At 37.8% G+C, this 14,456-nt stretch overlaps 2 protein-coding genes across 2 annotated transcripts; one reads left to right on the plus strand and one right to left on the minus strand.

Moving 5' to 3' along the window:
- The first annotated feature begins 486 nt into the window (after positions 1-486).
- Positions 487-2,685, plus strand: LOC107810238 (uncharacterized). Its single transcript, XM_016634995.2, has 4 exons — positions 487-878; positions 1,450-1,597; positions 1,697-1,793; positions 2,234-2,685. The coding sequence occupies exons 1-4, from the start codon at positions 601-603 to the stop codon at positions 2,509-2,511; spliced, it is 801 nt and encodes a 266-aa protein (XP_016490481.1). The 5' UTR covers positions 487-600; the 3' UTR covers positions 2,512-2,685.
- A 209-nt stretch (positions 2,686-2,894) lies between these two features.
- LOC107810236 (uncharacterized) lies at positions 2,895-13,991 on the minus strand. Its single transcript, XM_016634994.2, has 9 exons — positions 12,255-13,991; positions 11,264-11,345; positions 10,066-10,144; positions 9,570-9,692; positions 9,094-9,171; positions 7,788-7,891; positions 5,036-5,123; positions 4,817-4,915; positions 2,895-3,349 (listed from the first exon to the last, which is right to left on the minus strand). Exons 1-9 carry the CDS (start codon positions 13,777-13,779, stop codon positions 3,254-3,256), a joined length of 2,274 nt encoding a protein of 757 aa, XP_016490480.2. The 5' UTR covers positions 13,780-13,991; the 3' UTR covers positions 2,895-3,253.
- Between the last annotated feature and the right edge of the window lie 465 nt (positions 13,992-14,456).

The following is a 14,456-nucleotide window of genomic DNA, read 5'->3' on the forward strand; positions in this document are numbered from 1 at the left end:
TCATCACTGTTAGATTGAAAATTTATCTCACAAGCGTGTACAATATCAAATCAATAAATGTATTATTTTGTACATAAAAAAAAAAAATTATTGATTTATATTTTTTAAAATATTTAGTATCTATTCACATATCTTTATACTTTAAGTGAATATAATGTCGTTACACGTTATTCATAACATTTTGAAAAATAACATACTTCAAATTCAGATTAAATAATTTAAAATTCATATCAAATTACCACCGATTCATTATAAGGGAAAAACTTTTCACTAAGATACATGATCAAAGAGAGCAAAAACAAACATTCTTATCATGTATTCATAATGAAGAGAAAAGATAATAACCAACCTAACTTTAATTTGTGGTTATCATAGAGTTAAATTTACTTGCTGTGATTACATATACGGACTGTGGTGACTTGTTTCAAATATAGTAATATCCGAGATTATTGGCTTAAAATATCTTATCTAACACCAACAAGAATGTTACACATCTCCCTTTTTCTTGATTCTTACGAAAGATGTAGATATCTTCAGCCCACACTAATACACTATCTCACTTCTGAGAGTTGACTTAAAAGGATAGAGGAAAACCAAAACATGGGGGGAGGAGCCATGTTGACACCATTTACAAGTACAGTAGGACAATCCAACAACTCTTCCAGTTTCAGTTCTCCCCATTCTTTGTCATCATTTTGTAACACATCCTTTGAAGAATCTTGGGTCAAGAATCGGTGTTTTGATTATGAGCCAAGAACTGAGACTCTTGATATTGAATCTTTTGATGAGAAAGGAACAACAGGGTCTCCTTATGACTGTGTATTTGGTTCTGTGCCATCTAGCTGGGAGGTTGAAAAGGCCATGTCTGATCTCCAAAGGTAAAATGATCAAATGAGTCATCTTTGCTTTTATGAGAAAGCTAATTGATTCTTTTTTTCTTCTTTTGGGATAGTTTATTGGAGTGCTTTGACAAATCAATAACTTTCTTTTTGTGAGTTTGTCGTAGATATCGATACAACATACGCAAATGGGTCCGGAGAAAATAGTGTATTCACGGACCTTACCCCTAACTCAGTTCAAGGAAGCCAAATTATGACCGAATCTTTAAATACCGAAGAGAGAAAAGTAGATATAGAGGATTTATGAAGCCAAATCTTGCTAGTATCGGATAGATAGTTAATTGAATGGTTTAAATTATCAACTCTGAAATCCATTTCCCCTTGCATATTTTCATGTGCTAATGCTCATGCTGATATGGCAGCAAGATAAATTTAAGCTATAATGAGTCTTCCAAACTCACTAATATTAAAAGATAAAGAATTCCATTCTCCCAAATCCGAAATTTTAAAAAATTGAGAGTATGGTATGGTAATTAGAGCCTTTCAACACTATTCCCAGTTTGCATGATCTAACAATTACTTGTCTGAATCTATTATACTGTTTTTGCAGTTTCATGAGTGGGTGTAATGATCCTAAAGAAGAGATGAATTGGCCTAAAGCGATGCTAAATCCACATCAGTCGACTCTGCTGCAGTCCCATGGATATGCAAGATTTTATGATGCTTTTCATATGCTTAAAAATGAACCACCAATTCAGGTGTGACATTTTATTCCTGCATTTGATATGTCTGTCATTGATCTATATATATGTATATGTATATGTATATGTATCTGAAGGGAGTTTATTTGCATGTAGAGATTGGTTGTTTCCTTAGCTAGTGATAGAGCTGTTTGGGAAGCTATGATGAACAACAAGGCAGTTCAGAATTTGAAAGGCTCACTGATATGTGCAGGTTTACATTGATCATATTCTTAACTCATTGTAAACACTTTCCTTTTTGTTCATTAGGGTACAAATGGATACAAGCATGAAAGTATTGACTTAAGCTGTTTTTTTTCAAACTGGAGTTTTATTGCTTATTATACGAAAACATTTAATTAAGTGCACTGATTTAGTTTAGTTTTGGTCAGAATTAAAGGAGTTTCTAGGTCTGAATGCTCGGATTTGAGATGGCAACACTTAAGAATCAACATATGCAAGTAACCATTATACTCACCGTGAGAAATAAAAGGAAATTCATATGCTCAGCAGTGTATAGTTTCTTCTTTTCCCGTTTGAGTCCAATTGTTTCAGTCTTCTTAGTGAAATCTCACAAGTGGGTCCGGGAAGGGCAGGGTGTACACATGTTTTATGAAAAGCTGTTGTTTTCACTCTTCTACTCTTTTTATACAGCTGAAGGGGAAGAATTTCAAAGCTCAACTGAGGAGTCAGACATCGGATCCCTGGTAGTGAAATGGATTATGGGCATCACAACTTCAAAGCTCGCGGAGCTGATCCAATCACTGGGATCGTTGTTGAGTGAAATATTCAATGAAATACTTGAACCTGCCAAGAAAGAAAAACCCACTTCTGAACTGTCTGATCTCTTGGAAGAGAAGATTATATCTTCTTTCCTTTTATCAGTTGTTCTGTTGTTGATTGTGGTCCTGACAAGAACCCAAGGATCTTGATCAGCTTCGAATCACTTATGGGTCTTTTAGATAATAAATTTGCTGCATGCTTTGATATAGAGGGGGGAAAAACAGTATTGTGAGCAGCTTTTCAGAAGTTAGAACCCTCACAATTGCTTCCCTCTCCGGTTTTTAAGATATTACTCTTATTCTGACAGTAGTTCATTCTTTCCATAGTTCTTTTTGTGATGGAAATCACTATCAATTTCCTTCCCATCCCAAATTGAATGGTATCACTGAAGGGGGAAGGGGAGAGTTGTTAATTCGTTCTGGGCTCTTCATCAACTAAACCATCACTAATACTTCTATGCTTCAGTTTGGAGATCACTCAATTTCAAAACAAACAAAAGAATAAAAAAGGGGTGAGGCGATGCAAGAAGAAGTATGTTCAACCTTTTAGTATATTCATATGAGACCAGATGTTACAATACAATCTGTTAATTTTAGTTTTTCCTGAATTTCCTCTACATTTCATTTAATCATCAGTGTCTTGAGAGCAATAGGCAAAAAACAAAGGAAGATTTTGAGCACAACTAAGCACCATTTCAGAAAACTATATTTTGAAACACTTCAATCACCACTCAGATGTAAGGCCTTTGAAAAGTATCACGATCTAACATCTCTGGCTGAAAACTAATGGCATACACATAGCTGGAATAAGAGATCCAACAAAAGACGAGAGATTCCCTCAGATTTGTACTTCCACATGACACTGTTCACAGCACCTGGCAGAGTTCACCAATCATCGGGTCAACCATAATTTAGGGCCCGTTAATTCACGATTGGCAGCAGATCCTTCACTTGCAAGCTTCTGAATACGAGAAGAGAATTCTTCAGCCTGAACAAATGTAAATGGTATCATTAATTTCTGATATTTAAGGTGAAAGACCCATAACTCCTCTATATTCAGTTTATTAAGGTTTGGGTTCAAGTCTAAACTTGCATCTAGGCGACGCCTTCAACAAAATAAAATCTATTCACAAATGAAGAGTAGATAACAGACCTGTAATGGTAAAGTAGGACTATGTATTAATCAGTATCAGTAATAGTAGATCCCTAAAGCATTCACTGGGTGGTACAAATTCAGTTGTACCTACACAAAGGGCAGCCGGTGCACTAAGTTCCCGTTGTGCAGGGTCCGGGAAAGGGCCGGACCACAAGGGTATATTGTACGCAGCCTTGCCCTGCATTTCTGCAAGTGGCTGTTTCCACGGCTTGAACCCCTAACCTCCTGGTCACATGGCTGCAACTTTACTAGTTACGCCAAGACAGAAGCAATGAATCTACAAAGATAAACTGAAAATGAAATGGCAGAATAGCACCTATTATTGCTTCTTAAGTCAAGGTCATTTGACATGCAACTACATATTATGACAAATTAACAGATACCTGAATAAAATTGAGTGGTGCTTAACAGAATTTAGTTAGCTTGCTAGAACAATCTTTGGGCATAAGGTACAATTTGGGGTAGTAGAGAGGTATAATGGACCTTTTGCCCTAAAGTAGATGCGTGGGAATATAACCGCAGGCCTCAAGAAAGTGATTTCCCACCGGCAATTATAATTCATCAGATTGACAAGTCGAGGTGGTGATGCCTTCCTAAATCTTTGAACCACATGTAGTGTTGATTTTCGGCAATACCTTTTTAGCCTCTAACCAAAACTAGACTCTTCGTGTTTATCCATAAGAATTAAATTCAAAACCTTGTCCTATCTATAGATTTTTCTCTTGTGCTTGTGAATTTAAAATGGATAATAAATTGAATTAAATAGTTAGAAACTTACTAGATTAGTATATCTCACCCTGCAAGATCAATGATTCTTCGATTTAGTATTTACAAGTGCCTATCATACCCTACCTTACCATGCAATATCAAGGACACTTAAGAAAATCATAAAAGAGGCATTTTAGCATCATATCATCAAAATGATCCAAAAAGAAATGTAAAGGAAAGATGAGTACGATTTCAGCTGAATTGTCAAACAGCTGCTAATACCCCACATACACTAAATTACTTTATAAATTAATCTTCTCTGTTAAAAACTGTATTAGGGATGGCAATGTCTCCTCACAATATCTATTTCACAAATATAAAAGTTCTTGACTCATACAGAACAATATCGCCATTTTTGTTCCATAAGATTATCTGGAAGATCGAATTGAAAGACTAAGACTTCCCTTGTTTTTCTTTTCTTCCACCTCTCTCCAATCATTGTTTACTAATCCAGCGTACTTACTTTTCATTCTGATTTCATTTTTAGGCTACAAAACAAGAGCCAGAAAAAGCATGAGAGGCAATGTTCACCTTTTCATCAATCCACATCAGTGAACTCAATTGATTGTTTAAGATTCGAACAACAACATCAAGCGGTGTCATTCCATCTGGTGCCTCAAGTTCTCCACCCTAAATGAAATAGAAAAATAAACATAAAAATATATAACCAGCATATTGTATAAACTTTACACCATCTAGTCATAATGCTAAGGTCAGGGATGGAAGCAGAAACAAATGAAGGTACAAGACCTGGCTGGCGTTAAGTGTATTAATGATTGACTTGATCTGCTCTGTCATCTTCTCCATTTCCCTCTCCACAAATTCAGCCTGTTCATACCTGAAATTTCACCAAGTCCTCAGATATTGATGCATTACAAAATTGGGTGGAGGATTATAGAGGAAAAAAGAGGCAGAAAGAATCTACAATTAAGAAAACCAAAGTTTAGTTCTTGACTGCACAAGGTATTGTACAAGCTTGCTTCTGCCTGCTGGAGTAACTAAAGGACAGATCAAATCAACAGTTACCTTTTAAGGCCCGAATTTTTGCACTAGCAAATGGATAATATCACCTTCACATGGAAACCATTGCCGCTAAAAATATATACTTTTAATCTCCAGGTTTATAAACTTAATTATTTGCATTTAAAATATACTTCATTCTCTGTTACTTATTATGTATATAGAAAGAAGGTTCCTTTTTCTAAACAAAAATGCTAATTTTTTGACAATAAAATTTTTAAGTGAAAACAAGGCAAACTCATAGCGTGGTACAATTCAAAAAGTACACAAGTGCAACATGACAAACAAGGTAGCATGGCACGAGATGTGGACATTCTTGAAAAATGTATAACACCAAGCACTAAGCAACCTCGATTCCCCTTTCTTTTCTTTCCCCATTGCCTCATTTTTTTTCTTTACAACTCCCTTGTCTCTTCAATTCTTTTCATTCAAGCTTCAATGTTCATCATGTCCACATCCAGCAATCGGAATAAAACGAAGAGGCTGCCGGATCTTCGAAAGGGAATAAAAATAATTTGTTTACATGGTAGCATACTTGGGGCCTATTTGTTTTGGATTATGAAAATAAATTCAGATGATATAAATGTGTGATTAGGAAAAATTAATTAAGATAATATCTTACTGAAGAAATAGCTCCAGAGACCCGTAGTGATTAACAAAACAGATTAAATCAGGAAAGTCTATAGAATCCGAGGAAATAATCCAAACAAAAAGAACCCGCATTTTATTGGTTGGAATACGTAGGAACTACTCTAAAGCACATATATATGCTATCTAACTTAATTATCTGTAAGGTGGTTTACAACAACAACAACAACAACTCGGGATTATACCCTGTATAATCCCACGTGTGGGGTCTTGGGAGGGTAGTGTGTACGCAGGCCTTACCCCTACCCGGGGTAGAGAGGCTGTTTCTGAAAGACCCTCGGCACAAGGAGATGAAAAAGAGGCAATGGGACAATAACAACAACAATAAGTCAGGAAGACAGTGCCAACAACCTAAGAATCAACCCAAAAATAAATATGGGAAAGGCAGTATCGTCAATCAGAGCAATGAAAAGGTACTAGGCAACCGGAACAGAAAAACAGTACGAACACAATAAGTACTACTATCAAACTAAAGCAAGACACTAACAAACTAGCCTAACACCTCAACGGGGAAGAAAAACGCCCAACTACCTAATAACCTACGACTTTAATACTCGCCCTCCAAACCTTCCTATCTAAGGTCATGTCCTAAGTGAGCTGGAGTCGCATCATGTCCTGCCTGATAACCTCTCCCAATATTTCTTAGGCCGACCTCTACCTCTTCTCAGACCTGGCAAGGTCAACCGCTCGCACCACCTAACCGGGGCGTCAAGGCTTTTCCTCTGCACGTGCCCGAACCAACTAAGTCTCGTTTCCCGCATTTTATCATCCATGGGCGCCACCCCCACCTTTGCCTGAATATATTCATTCCTAATCTTATCCAACATAGTATGCACGCACATCCACCTAACATCCTCATTTATGTTACTTTCATCTTTTGGATATGAGAATTCTTAACTGGCCAACACTCAGCATGATACAACATGACCGGTCTAACCACCGCTCTATAAAACTTGCCTTTAAGTTCCGGTGGCACCTTTTTGTCACACAAGACGCCAGATGCTAACCTCCATTACATCCATCCCGCCCATATACGGTGTGTGACATCCTCGTCGATCTACCCGTTCCCTTGGATAATTGACCCAAGATACTTAACACTCACTTTCTTGGGGATGACTTGTGAATCAAGCCTCACTTCACATTATGTTTTCCCCGTCACGTCACTGAACTTGCACTCCAAGTATTCTGTCTTTATCCTGCTCAACTTGAAACCTTTAGACTCCAGGGTCTGTCTCCAAACCTCCAGCCTCTCGTCGACACCGCCTCGTGCCTCATCAATCAAGACTATATCATCAACAAATAACATACACCATGGCACCTCTCCTTGAATATGGTGCGCCAGAGCGTCCATCGCCAAGGCAAATAGGAAAGGGCTAAGCGCAGATCTTTGGTGTAACCCCATAACCACCGGAAAATGCTCCGAGTCACCTTCTACGGTCCTAACACGAGTCTTAGCTCCATCATACATGTCCTTATTAAGAAGGAAATTTAATGTCTCAGCGGGTGTTGCAACGTTTAAGCTCCACGAAAAAATTCTTGACCATTTGCTATTACATGAAAAACTGGGCTTATTATCTCAATTACTTGTTACTTATTTCATCTTTATTACTGCAATTGAAATTGGCTCATTAAAATGGAAACCAGAAGACGGCAACATAATGCATTTTATCGTGCTTGTTTAAGGTCATGAATGCACCACTCCAGTCAAAGAAATGGAATGAGATTTTTGCAGCTAATACTATCAACAAGCTGGATACGAATTTCGAAAGCCCATCATTATGCGATGGCTTCAAAGAAACAAGAAGCAAAGAAGATTAACCAAACATGCACTCACATTGCATCCCTTGTTGATGCAGCTTCATCATCAAGAATCACACCTCTCTCATCTTTGTAAATTCTGTCAGCTTCTTCTTCCATGCTTTGCAATGCCTTGTCAACCTAACAGAAGTGAGAAAAAAGAGAACGAACTTTTGCTATGACATCATTCCAGAACAAGTTAGAGCATAGTGTATACATAGAATCAACAAAGTTAATTACCTATGAGTATCACAAATGCACGGGGTTGTTACCATAGTATATGTCCTTTAAAATGATAATCACTATAAATCACAAACCAGGAGTTACAAGAAAAAAAACATAGCAACTGCTAAGCACTGCCTTAAGTAGGTAGTGAAGATCCACTCAAAAGTTAACACAATACTCATCATATATACAAGGTAAAAAATATTATGCCTTGCCTCAGTCCATCCTCAACCATGGATGACAGATTGAGAAGATTTCAGAAGATCTAAACTTATATGAACTTGAAATATATGTTGAATTGACAATTCATTTCGCCAAAACATGCCCTTGTTAAACAGGGGAGAGGTGTATGGACTAATAAATCCTTCTAAATACTCTATAAATTTAACATACCCTAGTCAGATTCTTTGTAGGAAGACCTATGATGCTTAGAATTGAAATATGACAGCTGAAATTGAGTAGCGCTACCATAGTACAAGGGATAGAAAGATATCTGAAAAATTGAAAGGCAAGTTCAATAGAGCGGGACAACCATGTTACACGAGAGTGATCATTAGGCCTATCTAATGATTGAGGACCAGGCAGAATAAAGCACGTTGAGGGAAGTCCTAAAATCTCTCGACATCAATGCATACTTGACCATGATTAAAACACAACGAAGCAAAGGATCAAACTAATTCTGATTAAACTAGTTATACGTGCAAGAGAGTATAAGATATAGAGAACCACTGAGTTGCCTTAAAGGCAAAGCATTTTGTACCGGAATGTAGTGGTCCCAGGCAGAACAGAATGAATAAGATTGAAGTAGCAACCTTAATGGATCTGGAATGGCATAGCTCTTGATACCGACTAATAACAGCTTTCTTCAATTATACATTGACACTAGAAAGTATGCACAAGTTGGGTATCAAAGAATCTCATTCAATTACTCCAGAAACATCAACCAAATTAGGATTTGGAAACACGTCTTCAGAAGACCATTTTACCACCAATATTTTGGTTAAAATTGCACAAGATGAGATAAGCATGGAATGCTTTCACAATCAAATAAAGTATTAGACATAGGTCATGAAATGAACGACTCAAATTGCAGGAAAAGATAATGGTCATTAAGTAACCTCTTCCTGATGAGTCTCAATTAGCTCCAGTTGTCGCTCTAAGCTGGCTTGTGTCTCAACAACCTTTGCAACTTCACTCTGAGATAGTAAAAATGTAATTGCAGATGTCAAATTTCCTATGAAAAATAACTGAAGACGCAATTTCTACAAGTATGTTTAACCAAACCATAACTAAAGAACAAGGCTAAAATCATACTAGTAACTCCATTAACAGAAAATTAGCGGCAGAGCTTAACTAGAATGAACGTAGTGCTCCATTATTAATCTCAAAGAATACGAGTAGATCTCTTAATAGGAAACATCTACCTAACTGTTACACAAGGAAATTTGAAAAATATTCTCACCCCTGAGGGGGGTTTGGGGGGCTAAGAGCTAACTGAATACAGCAGATACAAAATAAAAATGCATTTACAGAGATCTTGAATTACATCTGGGATTTAAAGAAGAATGCTGACTTTAAATAAACTTCGAGTTACCTCTAGTCTGAGAAGAATATCACGGTTCTGCAAGATCCTTTTGTCCCAGTCAGCTATTGCATTAGCCTGCTTTCTAAATTTTGCAGTGCGTTCTTGCAGCTCAGCGTTCCATTCCTTGATGATCTTTCATTGAAATAAGGAATATGCAATAAGTTCAATAGGTAACAACGTAACTAACAGGGAAAAAGTGAATTCCTCAACAAGAAACAGGGATGGGTGATAATCCATTGAAAAAGCCTCGACAACCGACCAAGAAAATACTAAAGTTACTGCCTCTATCACCTATCCTCCTTTGTGAAGTATGTTCATATAATTAATTTTTTGCTAAAACATTGCTCTGCCAAAAAAAAAATGAAACTTAGGCATGTTCAAGTAATCAAGCCTATAGTTCAATACATGTAATCCAAAGCTAAGTGCATTGTATCAAACTAGAATTTGATTAACAAGGGAAAAGATAGTGAAAAACATACTAACCAATTTTTAGCACATATATTACCTCTTCTACAGACTTTCCTGTAATTTCCGAAGGTAATTTCGGTGTGGAAGTGGCAGCTACAGTAGAAGTTGAAGTAGTCCTGCAGAAAAAGGGACAAACAAAATAAGGTTCAATGCCAAGCTAATGCACATACAGCAGGTCACAGCAAAATTTGAACTCCACTGATTAATAGATTCGCTAATTAGTTGCAATAAAATTCTAAAAATAGTGTTTTTTAGACAGTTAGACATGAGTAGGGAAAGGAGAAGCAGAACTCTTTAATTCATAATAGAAGGACTCTTCTCTTTACTAAATAAAACAACCACGGAAGCAGACAGAAGCGAACTTATTTGATATTACTACTTTTTTTAATAACCAATTTTTTTTATATTATTACAACTGAATCCAGCCTAGGTGATTTTTGAGGGGACTAATTGTGACTAGCGCTGCACTATTCTACAAATTCACGATTAACATTAAACAGTATTGACAAGCAATTCTAGTTTCTTCTTCCCCATTGACTTATTTGTGATCATTGGAACTTCTTTTGGGGTGGGATACAATAATGAATTTACTGATGTTGGAAAACAATACAGGTAGTATCCGGAGAAAAAAGAAGAAAAACAGAACCTACATACTTCTGTACAGATAATACTTAATCGCCTTTCAAAACATAATAGCCAATTGCCTACACTAATAGAAAGCTTGTGGGTACTCCAAAAATTAACCTTTGTAATCCTAATATGTTCCAATTTAGAGCTTTAAACTTGATAGTTCTCACGATGACAGAAAGGAACTCACATACTTCCTTACAAGATTTGAGGAATTTTGTGAATTAGAAGAAAGCAGTGAGGAGAATAAGAGACCAGCAAGCCATACAAAAACTAACAGTTACTGGATAGAGCTTTCTACAATCTTTGGAGGCCTAATGATCTGAAAAGTCAATCAGTGAAGGAGCGTGACCGTGAAGGACCGAAAGCTTTTTTGAAATAAATTATTACAGTGTTACTGTATTAATCACAAAGAAAAACCAAAAATGCTGCTCCATCCAAACACACACGCTGAAGTGAACTCATCAACTATCTACTGCAGTCACAAAGTCATTCATTTACTTTTCACTTTTCATCTACAAAACTCTCTTCACTGGGACATAACCCAGGGGCTTTACTCAGTCAGATAAAAAGGTTTTAAGTTACTTTACAATAAAGCAAATACATACCCACTACTAGCAGTTACAGTCGAGGCTGATGATGTCGGAGCAGCTGAACTTGTTGCAGCACCAGAAGTTGCGCTTGGGACACCTAAGGAGTAAGGGAAAAACCTTATAATAACCATGATATTTAACAAATGACACTTAAAATCCCATACCTAGGAAGTGCTTGAAACAGGACAAAGTAACATAGATGCCGGGGGGAAACGACATTATCAAACCAGAGTTTGCTTTATGAGGGTCAATTTCACCCTACTTTGAGCTTAAATAGGGTGATAATTTCATTCTTTGAAAGTAATAACTAAATGTTTACAAACGACAAAAAGTATTCTCACTTACTATTTTTCATCAAAAGAGCAGCCAAATACATTTGATAACTTAGTCAATGATTTATTTTGCTCTTACATTCACAGCAATTCAAAACAGAAGATAAACGACGCACTATTAATTTCAGGATGTGTAAACGATTAAGCAGACTACTACCATCAGTCCTTGTACAACAACAACAACAACAAACCCAATATGTTCCCAATAGGTGGGGTCTGGGGAGAGTAGTCTGTACGCAGACCTCACCCCTATCTAATGCATGTGGTACCATCAGTCCTTGTAAAACGTATTAAAGTTCTTCTAGAGATTTCCATATGATCTCACAATGTTGTTCTTATCCTAACAGATCAAGTTTATAGTGCTCAGTTTTGTAATTACTATTGAGATTAAACAACCCAGTTTAAGAGCAAAAGAGTTCTTACTCAATTCCCTGTGTCAGTTTAGCACAGCATTGCTTTGCCTTTCCATTTTACTTTCTGAAGTCATAGACAACGAATCCACCAGTCTGGGTGTGAAGTTCCCTTAACAATTAATTTCACTTCATTAATCAATTAAGGTTCCATTAAAGTATATTGGCCACTATAGTCAAATCATAAGCAAGTTTAGTTATCATATGATACAACAGCTACAATATAGACAACAACATTCAACCAAAAGTATGAGTGAAACTTACTAAAGCTTGGCACAGCCGCAGTTGATGCAGATGTTTTGCTAGACAGCGAAAAACTTGTGGTTGGAGCAACAGCACTTGTTGTTGAAGCTGAAGAAGAGGGTGCAGCATTAAATGCCGGAAATGTCAGAGATGAACCAATCCCGGTTCCACTAGTTGTAGAAACAGCAGAGGAAGCTCCCGTAGCAGCTGCAGTGGTAGAAATGCTGGTAGTAGTAGTAGTAGTAACTGTCGAAAACAAAGGCGATGAAGCAATTGAAAAACCGGTACTAGCAGGTTTGGACACCGGGGCTGCACTTGAAGAAGCAGTAGAGGAAGACGTATTAATTGCAAAAGCAGAAGTCAATGAAGGAGCACTCGGAGCGGTTACAGAGCTTCCTGCCCCCTTTGTAACTGAAAATGACAGAGAAGTAGAAGCTGAAAAAGGTGATGATGAAGAAACTGAAGCTGGCGTGGTCCCAAATGCAGTCGAAAAGGAAAATGCTGGTGCAGGTGAACTAGACGCTATCACCGATAATGAAAATGCAGGTGCTGCTGAACTTGACGCAGATAATGAAAATGCAGGTGCTGCTGAACTTGACGCTGATAATGAAAATGCAGGTGCAGGTGAACTTGGCGTTGATAATGAAAACGCTGGAGCAGATGCTGCTGAACTAGAGGTGGAAAATGAAAACGCTGCAGGTGCTGCTGAACTAGTTGATGGCGTGGCGAGTGAAAATCCCGGTGCAGAAGATACCGAAGTGGTGGTTGCAGCACTTGACAGTGAAAATGACGGGGCAAAAGATGCTGAACTGGCAGCTGCTGAACTGGCAAACGAAAATGCCGGTGAAGAAAATGCGGATGCTGATGGGGCCGAACCAGAAAAACCGAATGGAGTGGTTGAAGAAAACGTAGTGCTAGTTGTAGTTGCTGCAGTTCCAGTAGAAGCAGCAGTTAATGGTGATGAAAACAGAGAAGAAGAAGAGCCAAATAAGCCCAAGCTCGAACTTGAACCCGAACCAGAGCCCGACCCAAACAAGCCCGGCGACGGTGTACTTGACGACCCGAAAAGTGCAGAACCACCGAAGGGGGATGAATTGGCAACGGCGGTAGCTGAAGTTGTCCCAAACAATGGGGAACCACTAGCAGATGTAGTGGATCCGAACAGGTTCGTAGTGGTACCAGAACCGGACGAAGATCCGAATAAGTTTGAAGTTGTACCCGAACCGGACGAAGATCCGAATAAGCCTGGTGGGGGACTGGAACCAGAAGAGGCACCAGATGAAAAGCCAAACAACGCTGTAGAAGCACCGGTAGAAGAAGAACCGAAACCGGCGAAAGAAAATGAAGGACCGGAAGAGGCTGAAGAAGCAGAAGAGCCAAATCCAAAAGGAGAAGACGTGGCGGGGTTAGGGTTAGGGTTAGGGTTTGAGAAGGAAAATGGGGAAGAACCGGTAGCAGCGGCAGTGGTGGGCATGGAGGAAGAAGACGGGTTTGAAGAGAAAGAGAAGGGCGAAGAAGAGGAGGATAATGAAAAGCCTGTCGACATTGCTAACGGAGCTACGGTGGCGCGTGTATCCTACTTCTTCCTTGTTCAAAATTCACCGCCGGAGCAGGAGAGGAAAGGAGAGTATCAGCAGGGGATAGTGAGGGTTTTTCAATGGGCGAGCGAACTGCGTAGAGAATAAGCCGAGCAGTTGGCCCTCTCAAATTTCTTGTTTTGAAATTTTGCCCCCTCCAACTTATGTCTTTAGACAATTTTAGGAAACAGAGTTTTTTGAAAAAAAGTTCATGCTAAACAAAAATAATTTCGATTCCTAGATTGTCCAAAAGACAACAATCTGCCAACTTACCCCTATCTTTTAAAAGATATTTTTTAATATAACTAACTTCTCAAATATATTTTGAAAATTTGAGTTTGAAATTTTTCAAAAGAAAGTTACTTTATTTTACAGTAATTTCACATACATACATCTTTTACAAAAATCAGAAATCAAGTTAATTACCATAAAGGTTAAACTTTTACATAAATCAAGTTAATTGTGAGACTACAATATCAATTTAAAAAAAAGACATGCCAATCTTTTTCATCAGATGGATCAAAAGCTTTGAAAATCTATACCGATGATGATCTAATTTTAGCATAACTCAATCGTAATTAACTGTCTTAATTAAACCTACCCACCAACAAGAAAATTGAAATGGCCAAAATGCTATGCTATTTGT

The sequence above is a fragment of the Nicotiana tabacum genome, chromosome 19, assembly GCF_000715075.1.
Source record: "Nicotiana tabacum cultivar K326 chromosome 19, ASM71507v2, whole genome shotgun sequence".
In the NCBI taxonomy this organism is placed as follows: Eukaryota; Viridiplantae; Streptophyta; class Magnoliopsida; order Solanales; family Solanaceae; genus Nicotiana; species Nicotiana tabacum.